The sequence below is a fragment of the Mustela erminea genome, chromosome 4 (genome assembly GCF_009829155.1).
Source record: "Mustela erminea isolate mMusErm1 chromosome 4, mMusErm1.Pri, whole genome shotgun sequence".
In the NCBI taxonomy this organism is placed as follows: domain Eukaryota; kingdom Metazoa; phylum Chordata; class Mammalia; order Carnivora; family Mustelidae; genus Mustela; species Mustela erminea.
In genome coordinates this window covers 102,122,486-102,139,790 of record NC_045617.1, presented here as the reverse complement: position 1 = coordinate 102,139,790, position 17,305 = coordinate 102,122,486, and the positions used below count along the sequence as shown (strand labels likewise).

The following is a 17,305-nucleotide window of genomic DNA, read 5'->3' as shown; positions in this document are numbered from 1 at the left end:
CTGTTTGTATTTCTTCCTAGCACTTAACATTATATGAAATTTTCTCATTCGGTTATTTAGTGTCTGGAACAGGAACTACGTGAAAACTGATTCCTTAACTAGTTTGGTTACTTCTGAATTCCCAGAACCTTTGGGTCTGCGGCTTATTGGAGTGCATGTGGTAGACAAGCCATGTTTTACATAAGCAAGCCTTGTTCTCTTCACAACTTCCTGAGATGAAGTGTCTCAACACTGTAAACTCTATATTTTCCTTATCACAATCATGGGAGGTCAGAGAATATGGATTATTTTTTTCTGTAATTGATTTTTTTGAATATTATAAGAAAGATACTATGTTGTAGTTAGTGACAGTGTTGAATCTATAAGCTAGATTGCTTGGTGTGCATTTAGCTGTGTATATCCATGTTAACAGAGCAGTACAGTTTAAATTCCTACATTCCTACATTCTGTTAAGAGTGGTTTTCAGGCTCCTTGCTCCGCAGGGAGACTGCTTCTCCCTCTGCCACTCTGTCTGCCTGTGCTCACTCTCTCTCTCTCTGACAAATAAATAAATAAATAGCATCTTAAAAAAAAAAAAAGAATTAAAAAGAGTGATTCCCACTTTTGGTGCACCTGGGGGCTCAGTGGTTTAAGCCTCTGCCTTAGGCTCAGGTCACGATCTCAGGGTCCTGGGATCGAGCCCCGCATCAGGCTCTCTGCTCAACGGGGAGCCTGCTTCCCCCTCTCTCTCTGCCTGCCTCCCTGCCTACTTGTGATCTCTGTCTGTCAAATAAGTAAATAAAATCTTTTAAAAAAAGAGTAATTCCTGCTTTTCTCTTTATCCATTGAGAATTATTTATATAGAATTAAAAGTTTACATTTTCTAAGGCAGAATTTTCCATGTGTAAAGGTGGCATATGAGCCACTCTTTGAGTAGCACATCTTTACACATTTTTGCTTCTAGAGATTGTTGGAATAATGCTATCCTATTGGGGATTGCTAATTTATTTCTCTGCCAGGAGAATAGGAACTCTAGGAACTTTACAGCTTTTTTTCCTTATGTATCATTTTTGTATTACCTTATACCAGATTTCTAGAACTTTGGTATACATCAGCATATGGGTATGGGAAGCTTTTTATTTTTATTATTTTTTAAAATGTTTGGTCTCTTGCTCTACAACCTGAAGCTATTGGGTAGGGCTAGGGGCATCCATATGCTTAGATTCCCCGGATGATTGAAGTGAATGTTAAAGTTTGTTATGCCTCATTTATACGCATTGCACTTAAGCATAGGTACAATGAAATAGTTATAACATATATCTATGAAACATACCAGTTATGTTTCCAAGGTTAAATAACATGACAGTAAATAATGCCCTTTTCCTGTAGTCTACTTTTATGGTTGCTGACATAGAATTTAATAAAATTAAGACAACTAACTCTAACCTAAGAATTCTGACGGAATTAGATACTACATAGAAATAATGAGGATGATTATGGTAGAGGGGCAGAATACCTTTGAGGCTTTTGGGAAGGAAGTTAGCCAATATTTATTAGCACACATTATTGCCATAAAACAGCACATCCTGGTGATGACTCACCAAAAATGCCTCTCACTGACATTTTTGGCCTTTATAGCATTTTGTCCACAGGGGACAGCCTAATTTGAAAAATGACAGTGATGATATGAGATTTTTTTTTTTTTAACCTTGGGGTATAATTTATATACAACAAATTGTATACTTATCAAGCCTTAAGTTTAATGATCTTAGACAAATTCAGACACCTGAACATCATCACTGCAAATGTAGCCTATTTCTCTGACCCAGCCCATTGACTTTTGCTACTTTGTAGTTGGATTCTTTCATCTAAGGCAAACGTTTCCTGATTTCTACCACCACAGATTGGTTTTGTGATTTGGTACTTCATGAAACTGGAATCATGTTTTATGTGTTTTTTTGTGTTTGGCTCCTTTCATTAAGTAGAACATATCTAAAATTTGTTCACGTGTTGGGTGTAACAGTTCATTTTATTGTTGTTCTGGTTGCTATGTGTTATTTCATTATGTGAATATGCTACACAACTTATCTGTTCCCCTGTTGTTAGCATTTGAGTCATTTTATGATTATGAATAGAACTACTATACAAACATCATTAAAACCTTTTTATAGGCACAAGTTTTCATTTCTCTAGGTTATATATCTAGCAGGAGAATTCCTGGACATAGTTTAAATTTCTTTTTTTTTTTTTTTTTTAAAGATTTAATTTATTTTTTTATTTGACAGATTTGACAGACAGACATCACAAGTAGGCAGAGAGGCAGGCAGAGAGAGAGAGAGAGAGGAAGAAGCAGGCTCCCTGCAGAGCAGAGAGCCCGATGTGGGGCTCGATTTCAGGACCCTGGGATCATGACCTGAGCCGAAGGCAGAGGCTTAACCCACTGAGCCACCCAGTTGCCCCAATAGTTTAACTTTCTAAGAGACTGACTCTAGTTCTCTAAAGTGGTTATATCATATTCCCTCTCTCACCAGCAATGTCTGAGTTCCAATTTTTCCACATAGTCTCAAAAGCATTTGATATTGTCAGTTTTTCAATTTTAGCTATTTTAGTGGATATGAAATGTTATCTTATCAAGGTCTTAACATTCATTTCTCTGATGACTAATGAAGAGTACTATTTAAAATGTTTATTGGGCATTTCTGTATCTTCCTGTGTGTGTCCACGACTTTTACCCATTTAAAAAAAATTGGATTTTTTTTTTTTATTGTTGATTTTTAGGAAGTTTTTTTTTTTTGTGAAGAATTATTTTACTTTTTAAAAAAATATTTTTAAAAAATATTTTTATTTTGTTAAACTATAATTGACATAAATATCCTATTAGTTTTAGGTATATATCACAGTAATTCAATATTTTTATACATTATAAAATGATCTCCATGGTGAGTATAGTTACCATTCATCACCATACACAGTGATTACTTTATTATTGACTATATTCCCTATGCTGTTACATTCTGTAACTTACTTATTTTGTAACTGGAAGTTTGTACCTCTTAATCTCCTCCTATTTCATCTGCCCCTCAACCCCATCCTCATCTGGTTATCAGCAGTTTATTTCCTGTATCTATGAGTCTGTTTCTGTTTTGTTTTTTAGATTCCATATATAAATGGAATATATGGTATTTGTCTTTCTCTGACTGACTTATTTCACATAGCATAATACCCTGTAGGTTCACCCATGTTATCATAAATGGAAGATTTTATTTTATTTTTTTATGGCTGAGTACTATTGTGAGAATTTTAAAAAAACTATATATTCTGGTGTGGGTCATTTTTTATAAGTATTTTGTTGTGAATATTGGCTTGTATTCTTTGCTTTTTTTTTTTTTTTTTTTTAATTGGAGAGTGAGTACAAGCAGGGGGAGTGGCAGACAGAGGGAGAAGCAGGCTCCCCCCTGAGCAAGGAGCCTGGTTGCATCCCAGGGCCTCAGGATCATGACCTGAGCTAATGGCAGCCGCTTAACCAGCTGAGCCATCCAGGTGTCCCTATTGGCTTGTATTTTTAATGGTATTTTTTTGAGGAACAGAAATCTTTAATTTTGGTGAAATCTGAAGTATCCATGTTTAAAATTGCTAGTGGTTTTTGCCTACTCCCAAGGTCATGAAGATATTCTCTTAAAATTTTTTTTAGAGGCTTAATAGTTTCAGCTTTTACATTTAGATCTACACTTTATCTAATTTTTGTATGTGGAATGAGTTAGGGTCAAGGATCATTTTATTGTGTTTATCCAGTTGATCTAGCACCATTTATTGGAAAGACTTCCCTATTCAATTACCTTGACACTTTTATTGAAAATCAGTTGACCATGTAAATGTGGGTCTATTTCTGAATTCTTTTGGGTTTTGTTCTTTGTTTATCTTTTCACCAATAACATACTTTCCTGATCATTGGATCTTTATAGTAAGGCAAAAATCAGGTAGTGTAAATTCTTCAGTTTAGTTCTTTTTAATCAAGATTGTCTTCTATTGAAGACTGTTCTTCATTTAAGATTGCTTTTCTAATTCAAAATCATTTGGATTTTATATAATTTTAGAATAAATTCATCACTCTCTTTTTAAAAATATGCTAGGATTTTGATTGGGATTTTTTTGAATTTATAGATCAATTTGATAAGGATGAACATGTAACCAATACAGAGTCTTTCCCCCCGACAAAGATTGAGCTATTATTTATTTATGAATTGATATTTATTTAGAGAGCATAAGCTCTCTAAAATCTTGTCTATAAGTAATTATAGTTTTATTTCTTCCTTTATAGGCTTTGTATCTTTTATTTTTCATTTTGAATATGACAGTGGCTAGAACTCCCCATACATTTTTGAATAGAAGTGATGTGAGAATATGTCTAACTTCTTACTTATGTGGGGGAGAAATTGTTCAGTTTTCACCATTTGGTTATGATGTTAGCTGTTGATTTTTCGTACATGGCATTCATTAGGTTGAAAAAGTTCTTGTCCTTTTTTTAGTTTTCTGAGAATTTTATCATGAATGGGTGTTAAATTTTGTTAAATCCCTTTGTTGTATAAATTGAGATGTTCATTTATTTTTCTTTTTCAGTCTCTTATAGTAGGTTGTGTCAGCTGAACATTAAACCCATCTTGCAATTTCTGGATAAACATTACTTGTCATGGTCTTTTTTATATATTATTAGATTTGATTTGTTAATATTTTGTGTATTTTTACATCCTTGTTAATGAAGGATAATGGACTATAGTTTTCTTTCTTTTAAATTATCTATTTATTTATTTGACAGACAGAGATCACAAGTAGGCAGAGAGGCAGGCAGAGAGAGAGGAGGAAGCATGCTCCCTGCTGAGCAGAGAGCCTGATGTGGGGCTTGATCCCAGGACTGCGGGACCATGACCCAGGCCGAAGGCAGAGGCTTTAACCCACAGAGCCACCCAGGCTCCCCCGGACTATAGTTTTCTTAACTTGTAAAATCTTTGTCTAATTTTCTATTAGGGTTATGTTGGCCTGATACAAAATGTTGGGGAAAGTTCATTTCACCTCTATTTTTATTTCATTTCATTTCATGAAATAATTTGATTATTATTTTTTTTTCCCTTAAATATTTGGTAGAAATTACTGGTGAAACTATCTGGATCTGGAGTTCTGTTTTGTTTTGTGGGAAATTTTTTGTTTAAACATTGATTTTTCTAATAGAGAATTTCAATTTAGGTCAGTTTCTATAGGTAGTATGTTCTGGAATTTTGTTTAATTCATCTGTCTATTTACTATTTTTTTAATGTCTGTAGGGTCTGTAGTGACATCCCCTATCTCAATATCGACTCATGTAATTTGTGTTTTCTGTTTTATTTCTTGGTTATTCTTGCTAGGATTTCTAAGAATGTTCATTTGTTCAAAGAATTAACTCTTTTTTATTTTTCAATTTTCTATCTCATCAATTATTTTTTTTCTTTTGGCTTTGTTTTATGGTCCCTACATTCTTTGAAGTAGACTTTTTTAAAGCTTTTGTTTAAGTAATCTCTGCATCCCAGTGGGGATTTGAACTCACAATTCTGAGATTAAGAGTTGAATGCTCCTCTGACTAAGCCAGCCAGGTGCCTCTGCTTTCCCTAGCTTCTCAAAATGGAAGTTTAGATACTGATTTTTAAATTTTTATTCTTTTCTAATATATACTTTTTTAAAGCTAAACGTCCTCCCTAAACAGTGCTTTAGCTGCATCATAAAATTTTCATTTTTTTAAAAACGTTATTGATCAATTTGAAATATTTTAAAATTTCCCTTCTGATTTTTTAAACTTATGAATTATTTAGAAATATGTTCCTAAATTTAGCAATATTTTGGTATTTTCTCCTTTTTCCTTTTCTAATTTAATACCATTTGGTCAAAGAAAATAATTAACATAATTTCATTTCCTTGGAGTTTGAGGCTTATTTTTTCTTCAGTATATGGTTTATGTTGGTGTCTATTTCATTTACACTACAAAAAGAATGTATATTCTGTTGTTACATGGAATGTTCTATAAATGTTGAAGTTGGTTGATGTTTTTAAAACCTGTACCTTTACTATTTTTTTTGTCTAATTCAGTAATTACTGAAAAGTGGGTGTAAAAATATAGCATTTTGATTTGAATTTTTTTTAAGTTCCCATTTTTTGCTTCATGTATTCTGTAGCTTTATTATTAGATGTGTACAGATTTAGAATTTTTATATCTTTCTGATCTGCCTTTTCTATTACTATGAAATTTCCACCTAAAATTCAAATTTTTGTCCCTCTGTATGCAATGTCTTTTTCCTCTGGCTGGTTTTAAGAATTTTCTTTTGTTTTGATACTAATTGAATGTAAAGTACCTAGGTCTGACTCACTTTTTATTTCGCTTGGGGTTTGCTGAACTTCTTTGATCTGATTGTTGGTAGCTTTTGACAATTTAGAAAAATCTTAGGCTGCTATATATTCAAGTATTTCAAATATTCACTTTCTCCTTTCCATCTGAAAAGCTAATTGCTTGTATGCTAAATCAAGATCACTTGGTATTGTTCCATAGATTTCAGATGCTCTCTTCCTTTTATCATTCTCTCCCCACCCCATTTTAAGATTCATTTTGTGTAATTTCTGCTGACATTTTCAAGTTTACTAATCTTTTCCTCTGATGTATGGAGATAACCATTGTATGAATTATATGTTTGAAATGTTTTTTGACAGCAATCATTTCAGCTTGTCTCTTTAAGTTTTCCATCTCTCTTGTGAAATTTCTCATGTATTTGCCCATTCTTTATCTTATTCACTAGATCCTTTGTATATGATAATCATTTTACAAACCCTATTTGATATTTCTGATATTTAGACCATCTCTGGATCTCCTTATACTGAATATTTTAATCCTGATCAGATATCAGATTTTTCTTACTTCTTCTCATACCTTGAGAGAACCTTGGGAGATTTGTTTCAGCTTGTCAATATGGTTTCTACCTTTTTGTATTTCCAAATTTTATTTTTCTCTCTTGTCCTTCATTTGCCTTTCTGCTTTTTGAGATATCTCTCTCCACAGTAGTGAAGGACTGGAGTGCCTGCCTTAGAGGGACTTTACTCAGTTTTGTTGCCTCTTCCCTAGGCTTCAGCAAGCCAAAGATTTGTATTTGAGCAATTCTCTGGCTACCTGAACAGCGGGAGGAAGGTAGATCTCTCTTGCTATTCTGTATTGCTCTCAGCTTTCTCTGTTACTTCTCTGTTCCATGTACTTTGTTAAGGCTCATGGGGAAGAATTACTGGGTGCAGGCATACTCACTCTGTGTGCAGGACTGTAGTGTGTCACATCAGTTTTGGTTGGTTTCTCTCATGCTGTGCAAATTCCTATTCCTGAGGAGGATTCCCTTTCTGCTAGGGATGAAAACAGCCCAGAATCTCCTCTATCTTATAAAGGATTAATAATTTTTGGTATTTTGCTTATTTAGATTTCTTTAAATCCTGTCTTTTCTGCTGGGTTTAAAAGACTATAGTTTTATAGTTTATCTGGCATGTTTTCATTAGTGGGAGTGATAGTCTCTTGCCACTTTCCACATTCTAACCAGAAGTAAAGTCCTTGGACTAACTTAGAAGACATATTAAAGTCATGTAACTGAGTGTTTATGAATCAAATAAAATAGATTCTAATGCTTATAATTATACCACATTTAAAATTAAATCTTATCACTTAGCTTTATTATATAAATATTTTAACCAGATACCCTTTAAGTGTTTTTTAAAATGCAAATCCATTTTTAAGAGAAAAATGTTTGCTACTATTGAGATAATGAAAAGAATGTGATAAAGCTCTACAGGTCATGCTTGAAGAAGGAATTCTAGTAAATATTTTGAGTAAAGCAAAAAGTTCTAGAAAAGTTTGTACTTTTCCAAGATAGTTATGAATTAAAAAACTTACAGTTTTCTTCAACTCCTATTCATCGTTCTCTTGCATTAATATATTTAAAATACAGCTATTTTATTTTATTTTTTACTCATTTAAATTAAATTTTTTAACATATGGTGTATCATTAGTTTCACATGTAGAGTTCAGTAATCCATCAGTTGCATATCCAGTGTTCATTACATCATGTTCCCTCTTTTTTTAAAAACTTTATTAATTTATTTAAAGATTTTATCAATTTATTTGATGGAGAGAGAGACCACAAGTAGAGGGAGCAGCAGAGGGAGAGGGAGAAGCAGGCTTTCCATGGAGCAAGAAGCCTGATGTGGGGTCCAATCCCAGCACCTTGGAATCATGACCAAGCCAAAGAGAGACACTTAACTGACTGAGCCACCCAGGTGCCTCATCATGTGCCCTTTTTAATATCCATTACCCACTTGCCCCATCCCTCCACTTTCCCTCCAACAACTCTCAGTTTCCTATAGTTATGAGTCTTTTATGGTTTGTCTCCCTCTCTGATTTCATCTTATTTTATTTTTACCTCCCTTCCCCTATGGTCTTCTGTTTTGTTTCCTAAATTCCACATATGAGCGAAGCCATGTGATAATTGTCTTTCTCTGATTGACTCATTTCACTCAGCATAATATCCTTCAGTTCCATCCATGTCAGTGTAAATTGGTAAGATTTCATCCTTTCTGATGGCTGAGTAATATTCCACTGTATCTGTATATCACATCTTCTTTATCCATTCCTGTGTCAGTGGATATCTGGGCTCTTCCCAGAGTTTGGCTGTTGTGGACATTGCTACTATAAACATTGGGGTACAGGTGCCCCTTTGGATCACTACATTTGTATCTTTGGAGTAGATACCTAGTAGTAAATTGCTGAGTCTTAGGGTAGCTCTATTTTAATGTCTCCTCCATATTGTTTTCCAAAGTAGCTGCACCAACTTGCATTTCTACCAACCATGTAAGAGGGTTCCCCTTTCTCCATATCCTCACCAAAATTTGTTTCCTGCTTGTTAATTTTAGCCATTCTTACTGGTGTAAGGTGGTACTTATTGTGGTTTTGATTTGTATTTCCCTGATGCCAAGTGACATGGAGCATTTTTTCATGTGTCTCTTGGCTATTTATATGTCTTCTTTGGAGAAATATCTGTTCATGTCTTCTGCCCATTTCTTGACTGGATCATTTGTTTTTAGGGTTTTTGAGTTTGACAGGTTCTTTATAGCTCTTAGATACTAGCCCTTTATCTGATATGTCATTGGCAAATATATTCTCACTTTCTATAGGTTGCCTTTTAGTTTTGTTGATTGTTTCCTTTGCTATGCAAAAGTTTTTACCTTGATGAAGTCCCAAAATTCATTTTTGCTTTGTTTCCCTTGCCTTTGGAGACAGTGTTTAGCAAGAAGTTGCTGTGGCTAAATTTCAAGAGGTTGTGCCTGTGTTTTCCTCTAGGATTTTGATAGATTCCTGTCTCATCTTTAGTTCTTTCATCCATTTTGATTTTATCTTTGTGTATGGTGTAAGAAATTTCTCCAGTTTCATTCTTCTGCCTGTGGCTGTCCAATTTTCCCAATGCCATTTGTTGAGGCTGTCTTTTTTCCATTGGATATTCTTTCCTGCTTTGTTGAATATTAGTTAACCATAGAGTTGGGGATCCATTTATAGTTCTCTATTCTGTTCCATTGATCTATGTGTTTGTTTTTGTGCCAGTACCATGCTATCTTGATGATCACAGCTTTGTAATATACCTTGAAGTCCAGAATTGTGATGCCACTGGCTTTGGTTTTCTTTTTCAACATTTCTTTCTACTGGCTACTCAGGGTGTTGTCTGGTTCCATACAAATTTTAGGGTTACTTGTTCTGGCTTTGTGAAAAATACCAGTGGTATTGTGATAGGGGTTGCATTGAATGTGTATATTTCTCTGGGTAGTATAGACATTTTAACAATATTTGTTCTTCTGATTTGTGAGCATGGAATGTTTTTCTATTTCTTTATGTCTTCCTCAATTTCTTTCCTGAATGTTTTATAGTTTTCAGAGTACAGATCCTTTACCTCTTTAGTTAGGTTTATTCCTCGATATCTTTTTTTTTTTTTTAAGATTTTATTTATTTATTTGACAGACAGAGATCACAAGTAGGCAGAAAAGCAGGCAGAGAGAGAGCAGGAAGTAGGCTTCCTCCTGAGCAGAGAGCCCAATGCGGAACTCGATCCCAGGACCCTGGGATCATGACCTGAGCTGAAGGCAGAGGCTTTAACCTACTGAGCCACCCAGGCGCCCCTATCTTATGGTTTTTGGTAAAATTGTAAATGGGATTGATTTTTTAATTTCTCTTTCTTCTGTCTCATTGTTAGTATATAGAAATGCAAATGATTTGTGTGCATTGATTTTATATCCTGCCACTTTGCTGAATTCCTATATAAGATCTAGCAATTTTGGGGTGGAGTCTTTTGGGTTTTCCATATAAATAAAGTATTATGTCATCTGCAAAGAGTGAAAGCTTTACTTCCTTGCCAATTTGGTTGCCTTTTATTTTTTGTTCTTGTTGTCTGATTGCTGAAGGTAGGACTTCTAGTACTATGTTGAACAGCAGTGGTGGGAGTGGACATCCCTGTTGTGTTCCTGACCTTAGGGGAGAAGCTCTCATTCCCAAGAATAGCTTGAGAATGATATTCTGTCTGGGCTTTCCATATATGGCTTTTATGATATTGAGGGATGTTCCCTCTATCCTTACACTGTATTGTTGTTGTTTTTTTTTTTTTTAAATCATTCTTTTTTGAAATCTGGTAAAATCTGGTAAAATCTGGTAAAATTCATTGTTTTTGCACCACACCCAGTGCTCCATGCAATCCGTGCCCTCTCTAATACCCACCACCTTTCACCTCCCACTTCCTCCCCCAACCTCCCATCCCCCCCCCCCCCCCCCGCCCCTTCAAACTCCTCAGATTGTTTTTCAGAGTCCATAGTCTCTCATGGTTCACCACCCCTACTGTGGAGTGTTTTAATTAAGAAAGGATACTGTATTTTGTCAATGCTTTTTCTTTATCAGTTGAGAGGATCATATGGTTCTTATCCTTTCTTTTATTAAAATATGGCTATTTTAGACAGATAAATTATTTTAAGGCTAGTAAGAACTACTCTGAGTATTACAATGAAAAAATTTGAACTTACAATGGCTAGGTATTTGTCTTTACTTTTCTAATGTGTTTAACTTTTTTTTCCCCTTTTTTCTCTTTAGGAATCCTAAAACCAAAATAGTAGAACGAAAACAGAAACATGGCTCACCATATTTCATTACTTTGGATAATTTTGGTCTTGCCTCTTCGGAATTCTGTATTAGCTGAAGATGGGGAAATAAGATCAAGTAAGAATTATCAGCATTTTTGTTATCAACAAATTGAATGTGGAAATACAATTGGGGAGCTCAAGCAATCCTTTTTAGGACCTTATTCTTACTGTTTTTGATGCTGTAACTCCATAAAATGAAATGAATTGCTGTGTTACATATTAACTGAGGGAAAAGCTTTTATCAGAGGTAATTTTGAGAGAATTCCATGGTAATTGTTTATTCTTTTACCCATTAGGCTTTGGAATAAATGGTATGGTATTCAGTTTATACTCAGCCATTTAGAACTTAGTGATAGGGAGATAAAGTACCTACCTCATTGGGTTGTTAGGACCATTTTATGAGGTTATCTCTTAGAGATAACGAGATAATTCATGTAAACAGGGTAACTCCTATCAATGGCTTAGCTCAGTGACATCTCAGTAGATGGTGACTATTATTCTGATTGTGTATAGGAGAGCTTGCATTAGAGAAGGAGAGCTATATTAATTGCATTTTTACTACCCAGGCTGTTATTTACAGATATCATGCGTCTTGTAAAAAAGTTGGCTTATAATCATATTTTGAAACTCATATACAACCTACTATAAATTATGGTTTCTACAGCACTTAAATTTGTAAGTTTGACAACTTGATTCAGCTTGATTAGAATTTATTAATAGTGAATTTATTTTTTTTCTAAAGATTTTATTTATTTGACAGAGATCACAAGTAGGCAGAGAGGCAGGTAGAGAGAAGAGGAAGCAGGCTCCCCACTGAGCAGAGAGCCCGACGCGGGGTTCAATCCCAGGACCCTGGGATCATGACCTGAGCTGAAGGCAGAGGCTTTGACCCACTGAGCCACCCAGGCTCCCCAGAATTTATTAATAGTGAATTTAATGTTTGTATAATACTCTCAGAGTTTAATCCACTCACATACTATACAAAGTATATATTATTTTCTCTGTTTTTTTGAGTCGTAAAGAAATTCACAAAATTTAAGGGGCTTACCTAATATCATACAGCTGGTTAGAGGTATAACTAGTATTTGAAGTATGCCTTTGATCTTCAGTCCATTTTTTTTTTTTCTATGACACTGATGATTCATCTTTCTAAGGAAGAGGTTTCTTGGAGTGGTATTTTGTCTAGTTTTTATAAATGGCAGTACTTGCTTTTGTACCCATGCTCTTGGCTAACCTTGCAGTTATGAAATATATGGTCCATGGCTCTGAAAAGGGATAGGAAGGGCCAAGAATAACGTTGGAAGAGTTTATAAATACTGAATCAAGTGGCACACAAACACTAGCAGGTCTAGACAATGAGTCTCATAGTATTGAGGAAGGACAACCCTGAAGAACTCTGCAAACATGACTTGTCTGTCCTTTTGTCTCTCCCGCAAAAGCCCAACAAAAGCATATGTCTCTAATCCCAGTCTAGCTTCCAGAAAAACCCAGAACTACATTCCCTTGCATTAGAAAATTTGCCTCTGAGGCAGAATTCCATTTCTGCTGTCCCTGGCCTGAACTCTGGCAGTGTTTACCATGCCAAAGGATGTTGGAATAGTGTTCCTCATGATTTTTTGGACTTCACACCGTCTTAAGAGTGACATCATAATCACAGTTACATTTTTGAGGTAAATCCATGTTTTGGCAGTTAAAAAAAATTTTTTTTTTAAACTTCTGGGCTATATGTTCACCTGAGAGTAGTTTATTTTTACCAGTTACTTTGAGTGAATTACCTTTAAAATTGAGGCATCTTTGTGTGACCTTGTCATCATCCCAGATATGGAAATAGACAAATATGAGGAAAAGAATAGAAAGGAAAGGAGAGGGAAAGAGAAAGAGTGATTGATTGATTAATTGATTTTACATGTAAGGAAATGCAAAAATACAAATAAAGAAATACAAATGCTAGTAGTCACTGAACTTTGTTTTTTCCTCCAGGACGGTCCTTTACAGTTATGATACCTTATTTGTAATGTCTACAGAAAATAAATCATTATATTGGGCTTCTGATCACTACTAAGAGAGGCTATTAATATGTGTAAAAACACAGAACTTAAAATTTGTTACCGTGTTACCTTGACTCATCTCACCCTCTTTAAACTTACTATCTCCAAGGACATGTGATCTTTATCGTATGGGCCATAAATGGTAGTATTTTTACTGATTTGAGTGAAGAATTGAGAGAAACAGGAGATGTAGCCATTCCTTTCAGTGTACTCTATTTGCTGTTTTGCACTGTTGGAATTACTCCAACCAGTTTGTCATTTGGGCTCTGTTTGATTCTTACCTCTGGACCTTTGTACTTACTATTCCCTCTGATTAGAAGGTCCTTCTCTTCACCTGGCTAACGTTCTCCTTTTAGATCTCAAGTTCCCTGTCAGCTTTCCCACAGGATCTGTTCTGACTTTGCACAATTAGTTTTTACCCTCTCCTAAATGTTCTCATAATATTTTGCATTTTACCTAACGAGCCGGTCATCTGTCTTAATAGACTGTGATATCTGTTTGAGATATCTTATACATCTTTGAAGCTGGTACCTAGCAAGATAGTCAAGCACAGAGTAGGTATTCAATATACATATACTGAAAGGCTAAAATAGGCCTGGAGGCATGCTGGGTACTGTGGAAAAGAGAGTTAAGATTTTTTCTTTCTACAAGTGCTTAGAACTTGTCTAGGTGTAACTTGCACCAAAGATGTTTTTTGTTCTCCAATAGAACTCTCAGGTGTGCTGATCTCGTGTTTCCTGGTATGTTGAAACAAGAATCTTTATCTCTGTGGAGAAAGAATACTTTATACTACTTGTGAACAAAGATTCACTTAGCACAAGTCTCTCGCTGGCTGAAAATGAGAGATCAGATCTTTAAACATTGATCTTGTGTGTAGTGCAAGAGTAGATATTACATTGGTGATCTTGGTTCATTAAACTTTTATCAACTCTATCAAAGAATATGCTAGTTGAATTCTGAAGTTGGCAGAAAGCTTTTTTCTTTTAAAAATTTTCTCCCATTCATTGACTTATGGATATTTTTGTAAATACTTTAGATTAACATTAAACTAAACATATTTCAGGGATAACTTAAAAGAATGCTTTTAGCATGTATCTGAAAATCATTTATTTATTTTTGTGTTTTCATTTAGTCAGTGGGGAAAAGGAATTAAATGTTGCTTTATGGCAGTACCTGCCCCTACACAGAGCTATCTAGATATCATGTCAAATATAGTATACTTTATTTTATTCCCTACTTTTAAAGCTGAATCATTAATCTTTAAATTAAGACAACAGAATTTAAAAATGTCAACAAAAATAATAGCTCTGATTTAGAAAGAATTTTCATGAATTAGGCAATTTATCTTATTTAACCTTCACAAAGGTCCTATGAGCTGGTTACATTTTAAAATTTTAGCTTTATTGAGATTTAATGGACATACAAATTGTATTATATTTAATGTGTGCCTCATGGTGATTTGATACCCATGTATGTTGTGAAAGCATCCCCTGCATCTGCTTACCTAAAGATTGTGCAATAAAAACCTCCCATATTTGCTTTTTATACCACAAATGTGTTCTGATGGTTTTCTTCTTCACTTAGGTTGTCGTACTGCTCCAACAGATTTAGTTTTCATCTTAGATGGCTCTTACAGTGTTGGCCCAGAAAACTTTGAAATAGTGAAAAAGTGGCTTGTTAATATCACGAAAAACTTTGACATAGGACCGAAGTTTATTCAGGTTGGAGTGGTCCAGTATAGTGATTACCCTGTGTTGGAGATTCCTCTTGGAAGTCATGATTCTGGAGAGAATTTGATTGCAGCAATGGAATCCATACATTACCTGGGTGGAAACACAAGGACTGGAAAGGCCATCCAGTTTGCACTTGATTACCTTTTTGCCAAGTCCTCACGGTTTCTGACAAAGATAGCAGTAGTACTCACAGATGGTAAATCCCAAGATGAAGTTAAAGATGCAGCAGAAGCAGCAAGAGACAATAAAATAACATTATTTGCTATTGGCGTTGGTTCAGAAACAGAAGATGCAGAACTTAGAGCAATTGCCAATAAGCCTTCATCTACTTACGTGTTTTATGTGGAAGACTATATTGCGATATCCAAAATAAGGGAGGTGATGAAGCAGAAACTTTGTGAAGGTAAGCCTTAACGGAATTTGGAAACAATAATTGCATTTTCTCACACTTTGGTATAACCTGCTTATCTATACCACTGTAGTTATATTTAGTGTCAAGTTATCTATCATGTTAGAATGGAGGTGTACATGTATTTTTGTGTTTCATTTATTTTGGATAAATTTTGTTTTTAGAAACAATCACATTAGCAAATCTATAGTTAGAAACTATCCTTTTTTGTTGCTTTTTTTTTTTTTTTCAATTGCAGCATGTCCATTGTGGAGATGGAAGAAAATAAAGACACATAAAACATAAGAATATATAAATTACACATGATCACTATTACTCTTGTTAGTGATTTGTCTTTTTCATTCCAGTCTTTCTTTTTTTTATTGTCTCTGAGAGCTTATTCATGTGCCTAAATAAGTATAACGTATATAATTACATCCTCTATTTTCATACTATTGTATATTCTATTATTTTTATGTATAATTTTCATCCTCTATTAACATAATAGCAGACAGTCTTAGTCTCCTAAGATAATTCATTTAATAATTCCCCTTTTTTTGTGTGTTTAGTTTCTTTCTCTTTTTAAAAATTTTTATCTAAATTCTAGTTAGTTTACATATAGTGTAGTATTGGTTTCACCTGTAGAATTTAATGATTCTTCACTTACACATAATACCTAGTGCTCACAAGTGCTCTCCTTAATACCCATCACCCACTTAGTCCATCCCCCACCCATCATCTTCCATCCATCAAACCTCAATTTGATCTCTATAGTAAAGAGTCTGTTTTATGGTTTGCCTCTCTCTTTTTCTCCTCTTCTGTTCATCTGTTTTTTAAATTCCATGTATGAGTGAAATCATACAGTATTTTTTATTTTCTGACTTATTTTGCCTAGCATAATATACTCTAGCTCCATCCATGTCATTGGAAATGGCAAGATTTCATTCTTTTTGATGACTAATATTCCATTGTGTTCATGTGTGTGTGTATCTTTTTTATCCATTTATCAGTTGATGTTTTTTGTTCATTTCTAAGTTTTTCTGCTATAAAATATTCTTATACAGAATTCTGAATGGGAATGTCTGATTTTTTTCAAAAACATAGGTCAAATTACTAATGTTGTTAGAGCGCTGTAAAAATGTTAAAAATTGCACTTGAGAGACTTAAATTTCTACCATCAGTGAGAGAATATTTGAAAATATAGTATTTATTAGTCAATCATTTTTACATAATTCCATGAAATCTAACTTTGTGTTTATGATAAGTCTATAGTACGGAAAAGCTCCATTTTTTGGCAAATATTAATTGTATTAGGATATAGACATTCATATTTTTTTGGAGAGAGTAATTTGTTTGTAATACTATAAGCATTTAATACTATATCTAAAAAATAAAATTTATGTAAAATCAAAAGACTATTTTTTCTAGTTTGCCTAAAAATGCTCCAAAAATATGTTGGTTCACATTTGATAGAAACATTTCTGGGGTGCCTAGGTGGCTCAGTTGATTAAACATCTGAGGTCATGATCTCAGGTCATATACTTTATCCTGGGATAAAGTTTGCATCAGGCTTCCTGCTCAGCAGGGAGTCTGCTTCTCCTCTTACTCTTTTTGCTTTCTCTCTCTCTCTGTGTCTCAGATAAATCTTAAAAAAAAAAAAAAGGAACATTTCTAAATGTGGCATAGAAAAAAGATTTATTTCTCTATTTTCTTCATATTTGTTTGGGAGCTATAGTACAGATAAACATTTAAATTTATTTTTAGATTATTTAAGAAGGGATGGAAATTAAGCCTTTTCTGGGGCATCTGGGTGGCTCAGTGGGTTAAGCCTCTGTCCTTAGCTCAGGTCATGATCCCAGGGTCCTGGGATCGAGCCCCTCATTGGGCTCTCTGCTCAGTGGGGAGCCTGCTAACCCCTCTCTGTCTCTGCCTGCCTC

At 34.4% G+C, this 17,305-nt stretch overlaps 1 protein-coding gene across 3 annotated transcripts in view; it reads left to right on the top strand.

The window, feature by feature from the left end:
• Window positions 1–17,305, top strand: part of COL21A1 (collagen type XXI alpha 1 chain) — a 280,569-nt gene that overhangs the window by 115,063 nt on the left and 148,201 nt on the right. For all 3 annotated transcript variants that reach the window (XM_032340301.1, XM_032340302.1, XM_032340300.1), the window contains exons 2-3: window positions 11,150–11,275; window positions 14,832–15,383. In XM_032340301.1, the coding sequence (XP_032196192.1) occupies window positions 11,188–11,275; window positions 14,832–15,383 (640 nt within the window). In that variant the 5' untranslated portion in view covers window positions 11,150–11,187. The remainder of the gene's footprint in view (window positions 1–11,149; window positions 11,276–14,831; window positions 15,384–17,305) is intronic.